This window comes from Carettochelys insculpta, chromosome 8 (assembly GCF_033958435.1).
Source record: "Carettochelys insculpta isolate YL-2023 chromosome 8, ASM3395843v1, whole genome shotgun sequence".
Taxonomy (NCBI): domain Eukaryota; kingdom Metazoa; phylum Chordata; order Testudines; family Carettochelyidae; genus Carettochelys; species Carettochelys insculpta.
In genome coordinates this window covers 28508289-28522695 of record NC_134144.1, presented here as the reverse complement: position 1 = coordinate 28522695, position 14407 = coordinate 28508289, and the positions used below count along the sequence as shown (strand labels likewise).

At 48.9% G+C, this 14407-nt stretch overlaps 1 protein-coding gene across 1 annotated transcript in view; it reads right to left on the bottom strand.

Moving 5' to 3' along the window:
* CERKL (CERK like autophagy regulator) overlaps positions 1-14407 on the bottom strand; it is a 139501-nt gene that overhangs the window by 91747 nt on the left and 33347 nt on the right. Inside the window, exon 2 of the mRNA XM_075001786.1 lies at positions 627-866. Coding sequence (XP_074857887.1) covers positions 627-866 — 240 coding nt within the window. The remainder of the gene's footprint in view (positions 1-626; positions 867-14407) is intronic.

The window sequence follows — 14407 nt, the reverse complement described above, 5'->3', positions numbered from 1 at the left end:
TGTACGTTCTGCACGGGCATGTTTATTTGTAGGACTTGTGAAATCATGCTCAACACTTCGTCCTCAGATTTTGAAAAACACTTCAGATTCTTAAACTTTGGGCTGAATGCTGTAGCTACCTTTAGAAATCTCACAGTGGTACTCATTTATGTTTTGTCAACTCTGCAGTGAAAGTGATCTTAAAAGAACCACCATGTCACCACCTGAGACTATTATCACATGAAATACATGGAAGAATGTGGGTAAAACAGAGCAGGAGATGTACAATTCTTGCCCAAGAAATTCCATCATAAATTTAATTAATGCTTTTATTTTATGAGCATCATCATTATGGAAGTATGTCCTCTAGAATAGTGGCCAAATCATGAAGGGACTCATGAATATTTAGTGCACCTGATGCATATATATCTTGTGACACCAGCTACAGCAGAGCCATACAAATAGCCTGTACTCACTTTCAGGCAACACTGTAAAACAAGAAGCAGGCAGCATTGTAAACAAATGTAAACAAATTGTTTTGCCTGAGCAATTAGGCAACACTACACGAATACATTACATAGAACAAGATTAGTCCCATAATAAAACTATAATGAAGTTAGAAGTAAGGTCTTTGAAGAAGTGCTTACCATTCAAAATTTCCTTCAAACATCTGAACCAGGAACAGCAATGGTCTTCACTTAAATTATTAAAATTGATGGCACCGTCCTTCAGTTTATTCTCTTTTTTCAAGCATACAAAAACCGTAATACCCAGCAATATACCACCTTTCTTTTGGCCTACAAAACGACGACGTTTCAGTTTTACAGAAAATACATCTTTCATTTCAACAAACTCCTCTTTACATGATAAATCCACATCAGAATCACCTGTTAAAAGAAAGAAAACAGTATTAACAATTAATTCACATCTCTCACTGATATATATGCTATGCTTTATATTTTAATTGTTTGGTCTAGACTTACTGGCTGTGGCCACAATACCCCTCCCTTTCAGAAGGGGCATGAAAATTACGGCCATTTGAAAATGCAAATGAAGTATTTGGAAATGCCTTTTCTTCACTATCCGATAAATATACTGAAGAAAATAGGTACTGCCTCTTATGACAAATGGGTAACTGTTAAGAGTTACTGAGCATTCCATAGCAGCAACGAAGGGTCCTGTGGCACCTTATAGACTAACAGATGCTGGTCTGAAGAAGTGAGTTAACTCACGAAAGCTCATGCTCTAAACTTTTCTGTTAGTCTATAAGGTGCCACAGGACCCTTCGTTGCTGCTACAGATCCAGACTAACACGGCTACCCCTCTGATACCTGAGCATTCCATAGTGGTTGGAAATGGAACTGTTCAGTGTACCTAGCATACATTTGAGAGAATGTGAAATATTAGTCGAGGAGTAGCACTTTTAGACCGCACAGCCTAAGAGTAGCACTTTCAGACCACGCTGCTGCAGGATGGCATAAGGGGCGCATGCAGTCGCCTGTGCAATCCCCACAAAATACCTGTTATTTCCTTTCTGAATTTATGTAGCAGAGGTATGTAAGTTAAGGCAGGTCATTAGAGGGTGATCAGCATGCTTCTCATGAATGGAAGATCACAGTCAAGCCTGGTTATAATATGTTGGAAGATTAAGCTTTGCCATATAAGACATAACAGTAATTAAGAAAGTCTAGGCTCTAGAATGCATATGTTTTCATTTTATACGTAACCATTTATTTCTATTACTTCTACTTGCTACCATTCTATTTTTTCTTCTTTGTTACATACATTTTTGCTTGTTTTCATTATAAACATGGTGATGGGTTTTTACAGTGTGCAGCCAGGAACTAGGTACTACCTAGCCCTCTGGCTTACCAACCTGGGCTCCCTATTACCCCATGATGTTATGACAAGTTAAAAACCTCTGCTAGATATTGCATTTGCACAGACATCCACAGGTAGGAATAAATCCAGCTGAGTTACATTAATACTTCTCACAGCAACTCATAAACCAACAATAATTAGGCTTAAACCTGTTCTCTCCAGAATCACAGCTTTTCTCCCCAGCACTGTACTACCATGCCCTGGTCAGAAGCTTAAGCAGTATACATTTATAACCCAGTCCACCTCTAACCAAAATACACCATTTTAGGTAAAACAAATTAGGCTTCTGAACTACAGAAAGATTTTAAGAGACTATGGCTACGTCTACACGTGTATGCTACATCGAAATAGCTTATTTCGATGTAGCGACATCAAAATAAGCTATTTCGATGAATAACGTCTACACGTCCTCCAGGGCTGGTGCCGTCGACCTTCAACGTCAACGTTGGGCAGCACCACATCGAAGTAGGGGCTGCAGGGGAGCGTCTACATGCCAAAGTAGCACACATCGAAATAAGGGTGCCAGGAACAGCTGCAGACAGGGTCACAGGGCGGACTAGCACTTCCGGGGCAACAGCTAGCCGCTCCCTTAAAGGGCCCCTCCCAGACACATGCAGCCTGCACACCACGCAGTTTGCAGACCCATAGGCACACACACCTCGGTGACACAGTTATGGACCCCCAGCAGCAGCAGCAGCAGCAGCAGCCGCAGCCGCAGCCGCCAGAGGTCCACCCAGCCGCCCCTGCAGGAGCGGTGCTCGCCCTGCTCAATGCCATGCAGGAGGCAGCTGATCACATTCTAGCCACAGAAAAGGAGCTGCCCCCAGGGGAGGAGGAAGCAACCCCAGACCCTGCAGCCCCCCGCCGCACATGCCGCCAGCTGTGGAGCTACCCCACAAGCACCGACTGGTGGGAGCGGCCGGTACTCGGCGAGTGGGACAACGACTGCTGGCTCCAGAACTTGCGTATGAGCCGGCAGACATTTCTGGAGCTGTACCAGTGGCTCACCCCCACACTGAGGCACCAGGACACCACCATGCGGCGTGCCCTCAGCGTGGAGAAAAGGGTCGGCATCACTGTCTGGAAGCTGGCCACTCCAGACAGCTACCGATCCATGGGCCAGCAGTTTGGCGTCGGCAAGGCCACCATCGGAGCTGTCCTCATGGAGGTAAGAGGACCCAAGGGGAGGTGGAGGCAGCCCTGGGGAGGGGAGGGGAGGGGAGGGGAGCCCTGGCAGGGGAGGGCCAGACACACCCTGCACACCCCTCCTCATTGGTGCTCTCCCATGTCCTTCCCCTGCAGGTCGTCCACGCCATCAACGCCCTGCTCCTCCACAGGCTCGTGCGGCTTGGGGACCCAGATGCTGCCATCGCGGGGTTTGCCACCCTGGGGTTCCCCAATTGCTTCAGGGCTCTGGATGGGACCCATATCCCCATCCGTGCCCTGGAGCACAGTGTAGGATGCTTCTTGATCAGGAAGGGCTACCATTCAGTGGTCCTCCAGGCCTTGGTGGACAGCCGGGGCCGCTTCCTGGACATATATGTTGGCTGGCCTGGCAGCACCCACGACACCTGGGTATTCTGGAATTCGGGCCTGTGCCGCAGGCTGGAGGCGGGGACCTACATTCCCCAGCGGGAGATCCACGATGCCCCTCTACGTCGTTGCAGACGCAGCATAGCCCCTCCGGCCCTGGCTCATGCACCCTTACACGGGCCATCTGTCAGCCAGCCAGGAGTGCTTCAACATGTGCCTGAACCATGAGCGCCAGGTGGTTGAGCGCACATTTGGCCGCCTCAAAGGGTGCTGGAGGCGTCTCCTCACCCGCCTTGATGCGGGCCCCACCAACATCCCCCAGATTGTGGGCGCGTGCAGCGCCCTCCACAACCTAGTGGACAGCAAGGGGGAGGCATTCTTTCAGGGCTGGGCTGTGGAGGTTGGCAGGGCCGACGTGAAGCCACCCGCTGCCCCCAGTCGCCAGGTGGACCCCAAGGGGATCCGGGTCCGGAAGGCCCTGCGGGCCCATTTCGACCAGGCCGCGAGGTGAACGCTGGCAGGCCCCCCACTGCAGCATCCCCATCCTCCACAACACTCCCTGCCCCTACGCCCACACCACAGAGCACCCAAGAGCACCCCCACACACTTTTCTTGCAAATAAAAATAGACTTGTTGTTCGCGAAACCACCAAACGTTGAATTCTTATTATTATTATACTATTTACAACAAATGTAAATATTATATATATTATAATGATGATAAGCAAAAAAAAGGGGAAGACAAGGAAGGGGAGAACTATTTACATGGGGGGGCAGGTATCATAACATAACAGGGGTCTAATACAAACTATATACAAAACACAAGTAAAAGGGGATATGTACAAAGGGGAAGGGGGGGCCACGTCCTGGGCCCCGCACCCCCTAATGTCCAGCTCTGGGGGTGGGCGGCCGCGACCCGTGCCTCGGCCTCAGCCCTGGCCGGGGCTGGCTGGAGCCGGGCGGACCGGCAGATATGGCCGGCGGGTGTCAGCAGGCCCCAGGTCCCCCTCGGCGGATGGCCCCTCAGTGGCGGACGGCAGTGGTATGGTGGGTGGAGCGGCGGGTGGAGCAGGCAGGGCGGGCAGAGCAGCAGCTGGCACGGCATGGGGGGCCAGGTAGTCTGCGATGCGCTCAAATGTGCACATAAAGGCCCCCCATGCCTCCTGGTGCCAGGCCAGCGCCCGCTCCTGCAGATGGAGCCACCGCTCCTCCACCCACAGGCACTACTCTGCGACCTCCAGCTGCTGCCGGAGGATCGCCAGCAGCTGGGGGTCCATCGCCATCCATGGGTGGTGCTGGCTCCGCCGTCATCCCCACCCTGGAGCTGGTCGGTGCTCCGCCGAGGGGCTGACCTGGAGTGATGGCCCCGGTGGGCTCTCCGGGACCACTGACAACATGCCGGCGCTCTCTGGTCCCTCCGATGGTGCAGCTGTGGAACATGGGGGGGAAGAAGAGTGTAGACAGCCATTAGTGTGGGCCCCGAGCCGTGGCCCTTGTCCCCCCACCCCTCTGCTGCTGGTTCCCCATCCCCGTCCCCAGGAGATGCTGCTGCTGCTGGGTGTCCCACCCCCTCCCCCCGGGGGACCCTAGGTTCCGCTCCCCCCATCCCCAGGGATGGGGCATGGCACTGTCGTGCTGGGGGGGCAGGAGCTGATGCACTCTTCTGAGGGACATGCCACTGCTGTCCTTGGGGCCATGGTCATCTGGGCATGTGGAGGGCCCTGGTCATGTCTGTTGCCCCCACCCCTCAACCCCGGGGGTGTGCACCGGGGGGGTACATACCTGACGGTCTGCTCCCATGGTCGGGGGACACCCGGTGGGTGGACGCCCTGCTGGAGCTCCGGGATGGGATGGCAATCCGGAGCCCCCCATTGCTGGAGGAGGATCCCCCCTCCTCCTCCTCCACCTCCGGTGTCCCGGAGTGGGCTCCTGGGGTGCGGGACTTGCCTCCGGTGCAGACTCTGCCTCTGGGGCCTGCTGGGGCTCGTCGGCCAAGGTGTCAAGAGTGGCCGGAGGGGAGGAGGTGTGCCGGGGGCCCAGGATGGCCCTGAGCTCCCTGTAAAAGGGGCAAGTGACAGGGGCGGCCCCAGATCGGCTGGCCGCATCCCGTGTCCAGGCGTAACCCTGCCACAACTCCTTAACCTTACTCCTGACATTGTCAGGAGTGCAGGCAGGGTGACCCCGGGCGGCCAGGCCCTCGGCCACCCAAGTGAACACATCCGCGTTCCACCTCTTGCTCCCCATTACCTGGAGCACCTCCTCCTCGCTCCAGAGCCTCAGCAGGTCCCGGAGCTCGGCCTCCGTCCAGGAGGGGCCCTGCTGCCTCTTCCCCAGCTGGCTGCCAGCCTGGGAGCCCTGGCTCCCCTTGGGGAGGGTGCCCTGGGGGCGCTTGGGGGGCTGGCTGGCTGCCATCGATGCGGCAGGGGTGGACTGCGGCTGCTGTGAGACATGCAGGCTGGCTGCGTGGCTGTGCTGCCGCCTGCACACTGTCTCAGGTTCCTGCACAGGAAGGCAGGGGGCAGGGACCTTTAAGGGGCCACTGCACGCGGTGACCATCGAGCTCAGGGGCTGGAGAGAGCGTCTCTCAACCCCTCAGCTGATGGCCGCCATGGCGGACCCCGCTATTTCGATGTTGCAGGACGCGCATCAGCTACACATGCCCTACTTCGACGTTGAACGTCGAAGTAGGGCGCTATTCCCATCCCCTCATGAGGATAGCGACTTCAACATCTCACCACCTTACGTCAATGTCAACTTCAAAATAGCGCCCGCCACGTGTAGACGTGGCGAGCGCTATTTCGAAGTTGGCGCTGCTACTTCGAAGTAGCCGGCACGTGTAGACGCGGCTTATATGTTGTAGACATAAAGGAAAGATAGCTGTTGAAAGGGAAAAAAAGCATAAGTTCTATAAACAAAACAGGAGTTGAATCAAACAGTGTCTCACCCTGCTAGATAATACAAGCAGTTAACAAATCTGCAATACACAGGCTGGAAGTCTTCCTGCTTTCAGACATGTTTCCAGGTTTTGAGTTGTGGGGCGGGAGGGAGAGAGGAATTATAGCCCCAAATATGCTGTCATTTGTTCCTTCATTTGTTTTCTTAGTCCCTGTGCCTAGAACAGTCTTGAGAACAGCAATTCGGGGTTCCAAGGCAAAACAGTCAATGGGATCCCACTCATGCACATGCCATGCCTGTGTAGATGAAATCCACCTGACATTTGGGCAGCGACTGACTGATTTCCAGTGAGCTGCCAGCTGTATTTCCGGGGCACAGTAAGTTGTCAGATGTGCAACTGGATGCACTCTCACAGCCCAGCCAGGGCTTCTGCATACCCATCCAATAGGGTTGCCAATTATCTAATCACGCTTCTCTGAGGCCCCACCATTGCTCACTCCATTCCTTCTCCCCTTTCTCCCCCACCCTCACTCAATTTCACCAGGCTAGCACAGGAGTTAGGGTGCAAGGCAGGTGTAGGATGAGGTGTGGGGCAGGCAGCACAGATTCCAGGCTGGGGCAGAGGGCTGGGGTACAGAAGAGAGTGTGAGGCTGGGCTCTGGGGTGCAAGAAATCAGGGAAGCACTGCTTACTTCAAGCAGCTTCCAAAAATGACCAGCAAACCCCTCTAGAAGCAACTCCTAGGCATAGGGAGGTAGAGTATCTCCACACAAATTCTCCCTTTGGCTGGGATCTGTGCAGTCAGTGCTCAAGGTGAGGGCAACAACATGCGGAGATCCAAATCCAGCTGCTTCCATGAGTAGCATGGAGTGCAGACATACACAGAGCCTGCCTTATCCTCCTGGTGATAGCTGGGGGGCTCAAGGACCCTTTTAAGTTGCCCAGGCCTTTGGGCAATCACCTCTTCCATTTCCCTCCCCTGCCACTATAACCACCAGCAGGCCTGACCTAGAAGACACTTTTTCTCAACAGGTCTTTTGTTACTTGTCTGAGCAGTCTTCCTTGTGTGGTCTTGTCCAACAAGGTCATGTAGAAGACCAGCTTCCATTGTGTGGTGCATGCACAACTATCCTAGATTTTTAAATCTCGATTACAATTCCCTTGTTTGTCAAAAATCAATGAGTACGTTCTGTCGTATACTCCTGTGAGTCGTTTGCTTTATTTGTATAAGGTGAACTTCTCTAATCTGGAACTCTCTCATCCAGCAACATTCATAATTTGGTATGACGTTAGTTAGCCAAATGACCACTTATCATGGTTGTGGCCAAGTTTCTTGTGGTCCCATCAAGTTTGTTTACAGCCACCAGTATTGGCTCTCAGCATTCTGTGCTGTTATTTCACTCTTATTTACCCCTAAATGTCTTCTAACAGCCCAGTGAGCAGTGGAAGTGTTGGTAATGTGCTAGACAATATTGGCCTAACCTGGTGTGGCACATTCTCGCGTCCAGCACCAGTCAGATCCTGAAGGTGCCAGACGAGAGGTTAAACCTGTATACTACCAGCAAACTTACAATATACTTCTGTGACATCTATATGGCAAAATCTCAGAACTTAAGAGTAACAATACACATATTTGGACAGAAGAACAGACTTCAGCAGATCATGGCTTTTTACAAATTTTATAGGGCATGCTTTGTATGAAATATGCATAATTACATGTAAGTGGTGAATATGGGATTCCAGTCTGTTGCTTAATGGTACACAGTGCCACAAACATATCTAAATGTTGTGATAAATGGAATGATTAGCCAAGGAGAAGGGAAATATTGAATTTTCTGTGTCCAGTGGACGAGGGCTGGACACATTGACAATTCAAGGGTTGGAGCATGCTTATTTCTAATCAGCAGAAGGACCTGAGTAGGTTGAAAGAGGGATGCTTGTGTTGTCCATGGCTGACAGAGCCAGGGAGCTGACCCACACGAGGTACAGATAAGTGTTCATTGTTATGGCAGGTGGTAGCAAGGTGCTTCACAGCCCCGAGTACTCTCAGGAAGGAGCACCATGGCAAAGTTGGCAGGCTCTTCCCTGTATGATGCATAGTTAACCAGCAAATCCTCTAGAATAGATGATACAGTCACAAAGATGAGAAGTGAGATTTGAAAGTTATTTTCCATTTTGTTATTCTGAGTAACAGAAATAAAAACAAAAGAAAGTACAGTATGGCTAAGTAGGAGATATCTGTTAAACATATTAGAAAGCAGCTAGAAAAACTGTGCACAAAATGTGGCTTAAATGCTACTAAGAAAAATGTGAAAGGACTGAGATCTCTATTCATGGAAGAAGAGCTGAATGATCCAGCAGAAGGACCTGAGGTTGAGGGAGGTATAGTTTAGGAAGCAGTCTGACACACGTTTCAGTGAAGCAGCTCAAAATCTAACAGATCAAGGTAGAGGTCCCAAAAGCTGGAAATGGCAGAGAACACCAAAAAGCTGGAAATAATGAAGAGAGTCAAAGAAAGGAAGAAAAGCAAGAGCAGGAGAAGGTCAAAAGAAGGAGTAACGCACAGCTCAAGAAATGAAGGTGGAAAGGAAGTATAAGCTTAAAAGGATGGAAATACAAGAAGCGTGGATGAGCAGGGGTTAATGTTATACCATATACATTTCCAAGCAATATACAGGTAACTCACTGTGGACTCTATACAGAGAAAGGGATCATCTGAATTTTGAGGAAATTGATAGGAGTAGTGGACTGATTTTTCCCCACCCCAAAACCAACACATTTCAGAAGGAAATGACCTCTGTAGAGCGTTAACCAATTTATATCTTTATTGAGGCCTAATTTCAAAACTATATAGTTAGGCCTCAATAAGGATCTAAATTGGTTAACATTCTACAGAGGCAACTTCCCCTCAGTGGATATCCATATTGTTCCATCAGCTACAATGAATGGCCACAATCACCCTGACTGGTTATCCTAATTTATAACGGATAGTAAAATCTTTTTTGCATTAATTCTCTTACATATATATCTGCCTTTGTATTTCCACTCCAGTTCATCTGATAATGTGGGTTGTACCCTTGAAAGCTTAAATCCTAATAAATCTGTTACTCTTTACGGTACTACAGGACTCCTAATTGTTTTTTACAGATTTAGATTAACATAGCTGTACCTCTGAGACATCACAAACAACAAGCAGTCCTGTTGCACCTTAAAAACTGACAAATTTATTAGGTCATGAACTTCTCTGAGTAAAACAAAAACTTCTTCAGATGATCTTTACCCACAAAAGTACATAACCAAATAAATGTTAGTCTTAAGATACCACAGAATTGCTTATTATTTGTGAAGCTACAGATCAACACGGATACTTCTGTGAGACTATTTACCTCTGAGATTACTATTAAAGTGAACTCAGGATTATTAGATTATTTCAAAAGCATTATCAGGTACTCCAGTCATAGGAAAAGAAGCAAAAAGTAGGTTAACAGGGAAGTTTTGCAACAGAGTTTAGAGGCAGAGTTTGAGGGGCATCACAGAAACTTGGTGGAAAAAGGATACCAATGGAACACAGTAATACCAAGGTACAAAATACATTGGAATGACAGAACAAAGCATGCTGGTAGAGTAGTGGCACTGTGTGTGAAAGAAAGCATAGAATCAAATGGAGTAAAAAGAAAAATCTTAAATGAACCAAGCTGAACCACAGATAGTCTATAGATAGTAATTACATGTTCTAATATGAAGAATATAGCAGTAGAGATATCTTACCAGGCTGGCGATGGTGACTGTGAAACACAAAAGCTGCGTCTACACGTGCACGCTACTTCGAAGTAGCGGCACCAACTTCGAAATAGCGCCCGTCGCGTCTACACGCGTCGGGCGCTATTTCGAAGTTAACTTCGACGTTAGGCGGAGAGACGTCGAAGTCGCTAACCTCATGAGGAGATAGGAATAGCGCCCTACTTCGATGTTCAACGTCGAAGTAGGGACCGTGTAGACGATCCGCGTCCCGCAACGTCGAAATTGCTGGGTCCTCCATGGCGGCCATCAGCTGGGGGGTTGAGAGATGCTCTCTCTCCAGCCCCTGCGGGGCTCTATGGTCACCGTGGGCAGCAGCCCTTAGCCCAGGGCTTCTGGCTGCTTCTGCAGCAGCTGGGGATCTATGCTGCAGGCACAGGGTCTGCAACCAGTTGTCAGCTCTGTGTATCTTGTGTTGTTTAGTGCAACTGTGTCTGGGAGGGGCCCTTTAAGGGAGCGGCTGGCTGTTGAGTCCGCCCTGTGACCCTGTATGCAGCTGTGCCTGGCATCCCTATTTCGATGTGTGCTACTTTGACGTGTAGACGTTCCCTCGCTGCGCCTATTTCGATGTTGGGCTGAGCAACATCGAAGTTGAACATCGACGTTGCTGGCCCTGGAGGACGTGTAGACGTTATTCATCGAAATAAGCTATTTCGATGTTGGCTGCACGTGTAGACATAGCCAAAGGGAGATTAGAGAGTGAATATAAAAATTAAAACAAAATCAGTAATAATGGGGGGGCTCAATTATCTCCATATTGGCTGGGTACATATGACCTCAGGATGGGATGCAGAGATAAAGTTTTTAATACTTAAATATATCTTTTTGGAGCAGCTAGGTCTAGAACCCACAAAAGGAGAGGCAATTCTTGATTTAGTCCTAAGTGAAGCACAGGATCTGGGGCAGGAGGTGAATATAGCTGGACCATTTAGAAATAGTACATTAATTAACTTTAACATCTCTGTGGTGGGAAAGCCCAATAGACGTGGCATTTAATTTCAGAAAAGTGAACTACATAAAATGAGGAGGTTAGTTGAACAGTAAGTAAAAGGTGCGGAGTCAAAAGTGAAATCCCTCCAAGCTGCATGGAAACTTTTCAAAGACCTCATAGTAAAAGCTCAACTTAAATGTGTGCTCCAAATTAAAAAGAAAACATAGTAAGAAAGCCAAAAAAAGAGCCACTATGGGCTTAATAACTAAATAAAAGAAACAGTGAGAAAATTTGGATGGGGAAGATCTTGGGCTCTGGGAATCACCAACATTTCTGCAAACTGACTGCCTCTGCATGTGCTTTCCTCCCCCCCGACCTCCCTCCCATGCACACACTGATTCTGGCTTCTGCCCAGCAAGGAGCAATATCTCAGGGCTTCAGCCGCACAGGTCATAGATGTTGGAGCTCAGAACTCTAGCAGAAGCAAAGCCTTAGCCTCAAGTTTTGAAGTCCTGAGTCCTTGGAGGCATGACCAAGCTCTTGAACTTCTAAAGATTCTCACACATGGTTTCAGGGTCAGTAAGCTTTGCCATTTTCACACTGTTTCAGTGTAGCAGTATTTGTGTTATTTGCAACATAGTTTAATTTAAACTACTTCCCTATGTGCAATAGAAATTATTTCTTTAAAGAGAATGACCAATTTTCAATTCTTCTGAGTGTTAAACACATTGCTAGCAAATACACGTCAAGCATCATATATAACATATAAATATTAGGTGTATGACATTAATGATATAATTATATATGGATGTTGGTAAGTTATATTAACTGAGCACATTTTGAGGTTTTCCCACAATTCTGTTTATCCATATCAAGGATTCCTTAACGCTCTGCAAAGCTGAATTCAACTTTTGCATTAGAAGAGTAGGTAACTTGTCAAAGCAAAGATGGAAGTATAGTTTCCAAAAAGTATAGTGACAGAGTATTTTCATGGCTCATCAATACTTGGAATGCAATATTCAAAATACTTTATGGGAAAGTACAGGAAAGAAGCAAGAACAAAAGGTGATACAAAAATAGTGGTCTAAACTTATAAGCTATGTCTACACTAGCACCTTCCTTTCGGAAGGGACATGTTAATGAGGCAGTTCAGAAGATGCTAATGAGGGACAACATGAATATGCAGTGCCTCGTTAGCATAACGGTGTCCATGCAGGATTCAAAAGTCCCGCTTTTGGAACACACGTTGCCTGTGTAGATGGGGGTCTTTCTTTCAAAAGGACCCCCTTGGACATGGGAAGCCCCTTCTTCCCATTAGGTTTTAGGAAGAAGGGGCTTTCCAAGTGTGGGGAGGGTCCTTTCGAAAGGTCCCCTGTCTACATGGGCAGCGTGCATTCCGAAAGCAGCACTTTTGAATCACGCATGGATGCCATTATGCTAACAAGGCACTGCATATTCATGTCAGTTCCTCATCAACATCTTTCAAACTGCCTCATTAACATGCCCCTTCCAAAAGGAGGGGGCTAATGTATACGTAGCTAAAATGTCATGCAGTAAGTTTTGTAACTTGTAAAATCACATTATAAATACTACTACCTTAACCGTATATCTCTGAAGCTCACCTTCTGTACAGGGAACAGGCTGCAAAAGACAGTTACCTGTTCTGTAACCGGTGTTCCTCAAGATGTGTTGCTCATGTCCATTCCAAGTTGGGTGTGCACAGGCACATGCCCAGTTGCTGGAAGCTTTTTGCCCTAGCCAGTAGCCATAGGGTCAGTGCAGCAGGGACCCCCATCAGTTTGTAACATTCCCTGATACAAGCCACTATCCAGGAGGAGATCCACTGGGAGGAAACCAGGAGCCCCTTCATCCTGTCCGACACTGCAACAAATAACTGTTGACACTTTCGTAAGGGTCTGGTCCTGTCCATATAGAAGGCCAGGGCCCTCCGAATATCAAAATATGTAACCAGTGCTCCCTAGAGGAGGCGTGAGGTTTTGGGTAAAACACCAGCAGGGCAATGTCTTGGGTAATGTGGAAAGGGGAGATTACCTTCAGCAAGAACACCGGACGAGGTATCAACCTAACCCTATCCTTGTGGAACACTGTCCATCAGCAGGGCCTGTAGTTCTGACACCCTTCTGGCCGAGGTACTGGCCACCAAAAATGCTATCTTTTAACTGAGAAATAAGAGGGAGCAGGTGGCAAGAGGTTCGAAAGGAGCCGCCATAAGTTTGACAACACCAAATTGAGGTCCCACCTTGGCAGAGGGGTCAGACTTGCGGTTTGACCCTTTCCATTCCTTTCATGAATCTTTTCACCACAGGGTCCAAGAAGACCAATGACATCCTCGGCCCAGGGTGAAAAGCTGAAATGGCTACCAGGTGCACTTTCATAGAAGATAGTGACGACCCTTCCTGGCTCAAGAACAACAAGTAGTCTAGAATACATGGTATGGGGGCCTGCCCCGGTGATATCCTCCTTTGAGTTGCCCAGACAGCAAATCTTTTAAATTTAGCTACAGACGTTGCTCTTGTGGAGGGCTCCCTACTGTTTAACAATACTTCCCTCACAGGTTCTAAGCACGAAAGCTCCAATGCCCTCAGCCATGGAGCTTCCACTCTGTGGCCGTGTCTACACATGCCCCAAACTTCGAAATGGCCACACAAATGGCCATTTCGAAGTTTACTAATGAAGCGCTGAAATGCATATTCAGCGCTTCATTAGCATGCGGGCTGCCGCGGCGCTTCGAAATTGACGCGCCTTGCCACCGCGCGGCGCGTCCAGACGGGGCTCCTTTTCGAAAGGACCCCGCCTACTTCGAAGTCCCCTTATTCCCATGAGCTCGAAAAGGAGCCCCATCTGGACGCGCCGTGCGGCGGCAAGGCGCGTCAATTTTGAAGCGCCGCAGCAGCCCGCATGCTAATGAAGCGCTGAATATGCATTTCAGCGCTTCATTAGTAAACTTCGAAACGGCCATTTTCGTGGCCATTTCGAAGTTTGGGGCATGTGTAGACGTAGCCCGTGAGATTTAGTGCTTGGAGATTTGGGTTCTGCAGTTTCCCCTCCTCCTATGTCAGCAGGTCCAGGCTTAATGGAAGAGCCATTGGGTTGCAGACGGACATCTCTAAGAGGGTCAAGTACCAGTGTTGTCGAGCCCACACTGGGGCTACTGAGATGACTGATGCTTAGCCTGACCAAATTTTGAGTAGCGTTCGGTGGATGAGTGATACCGGAGGAAAGGCGTACAGCAGAGAGCCCAACCAGAGAATGCTGAAGGCATCTGCCCAGGAGCCCGGACTTCAGTTCTGGTAGGAGCAGAACATCTGGCACTTTGCATTGAGATGGGTGGCAAAGACGTCTATTTGAGGACATCCTCACTTCTGGAAAA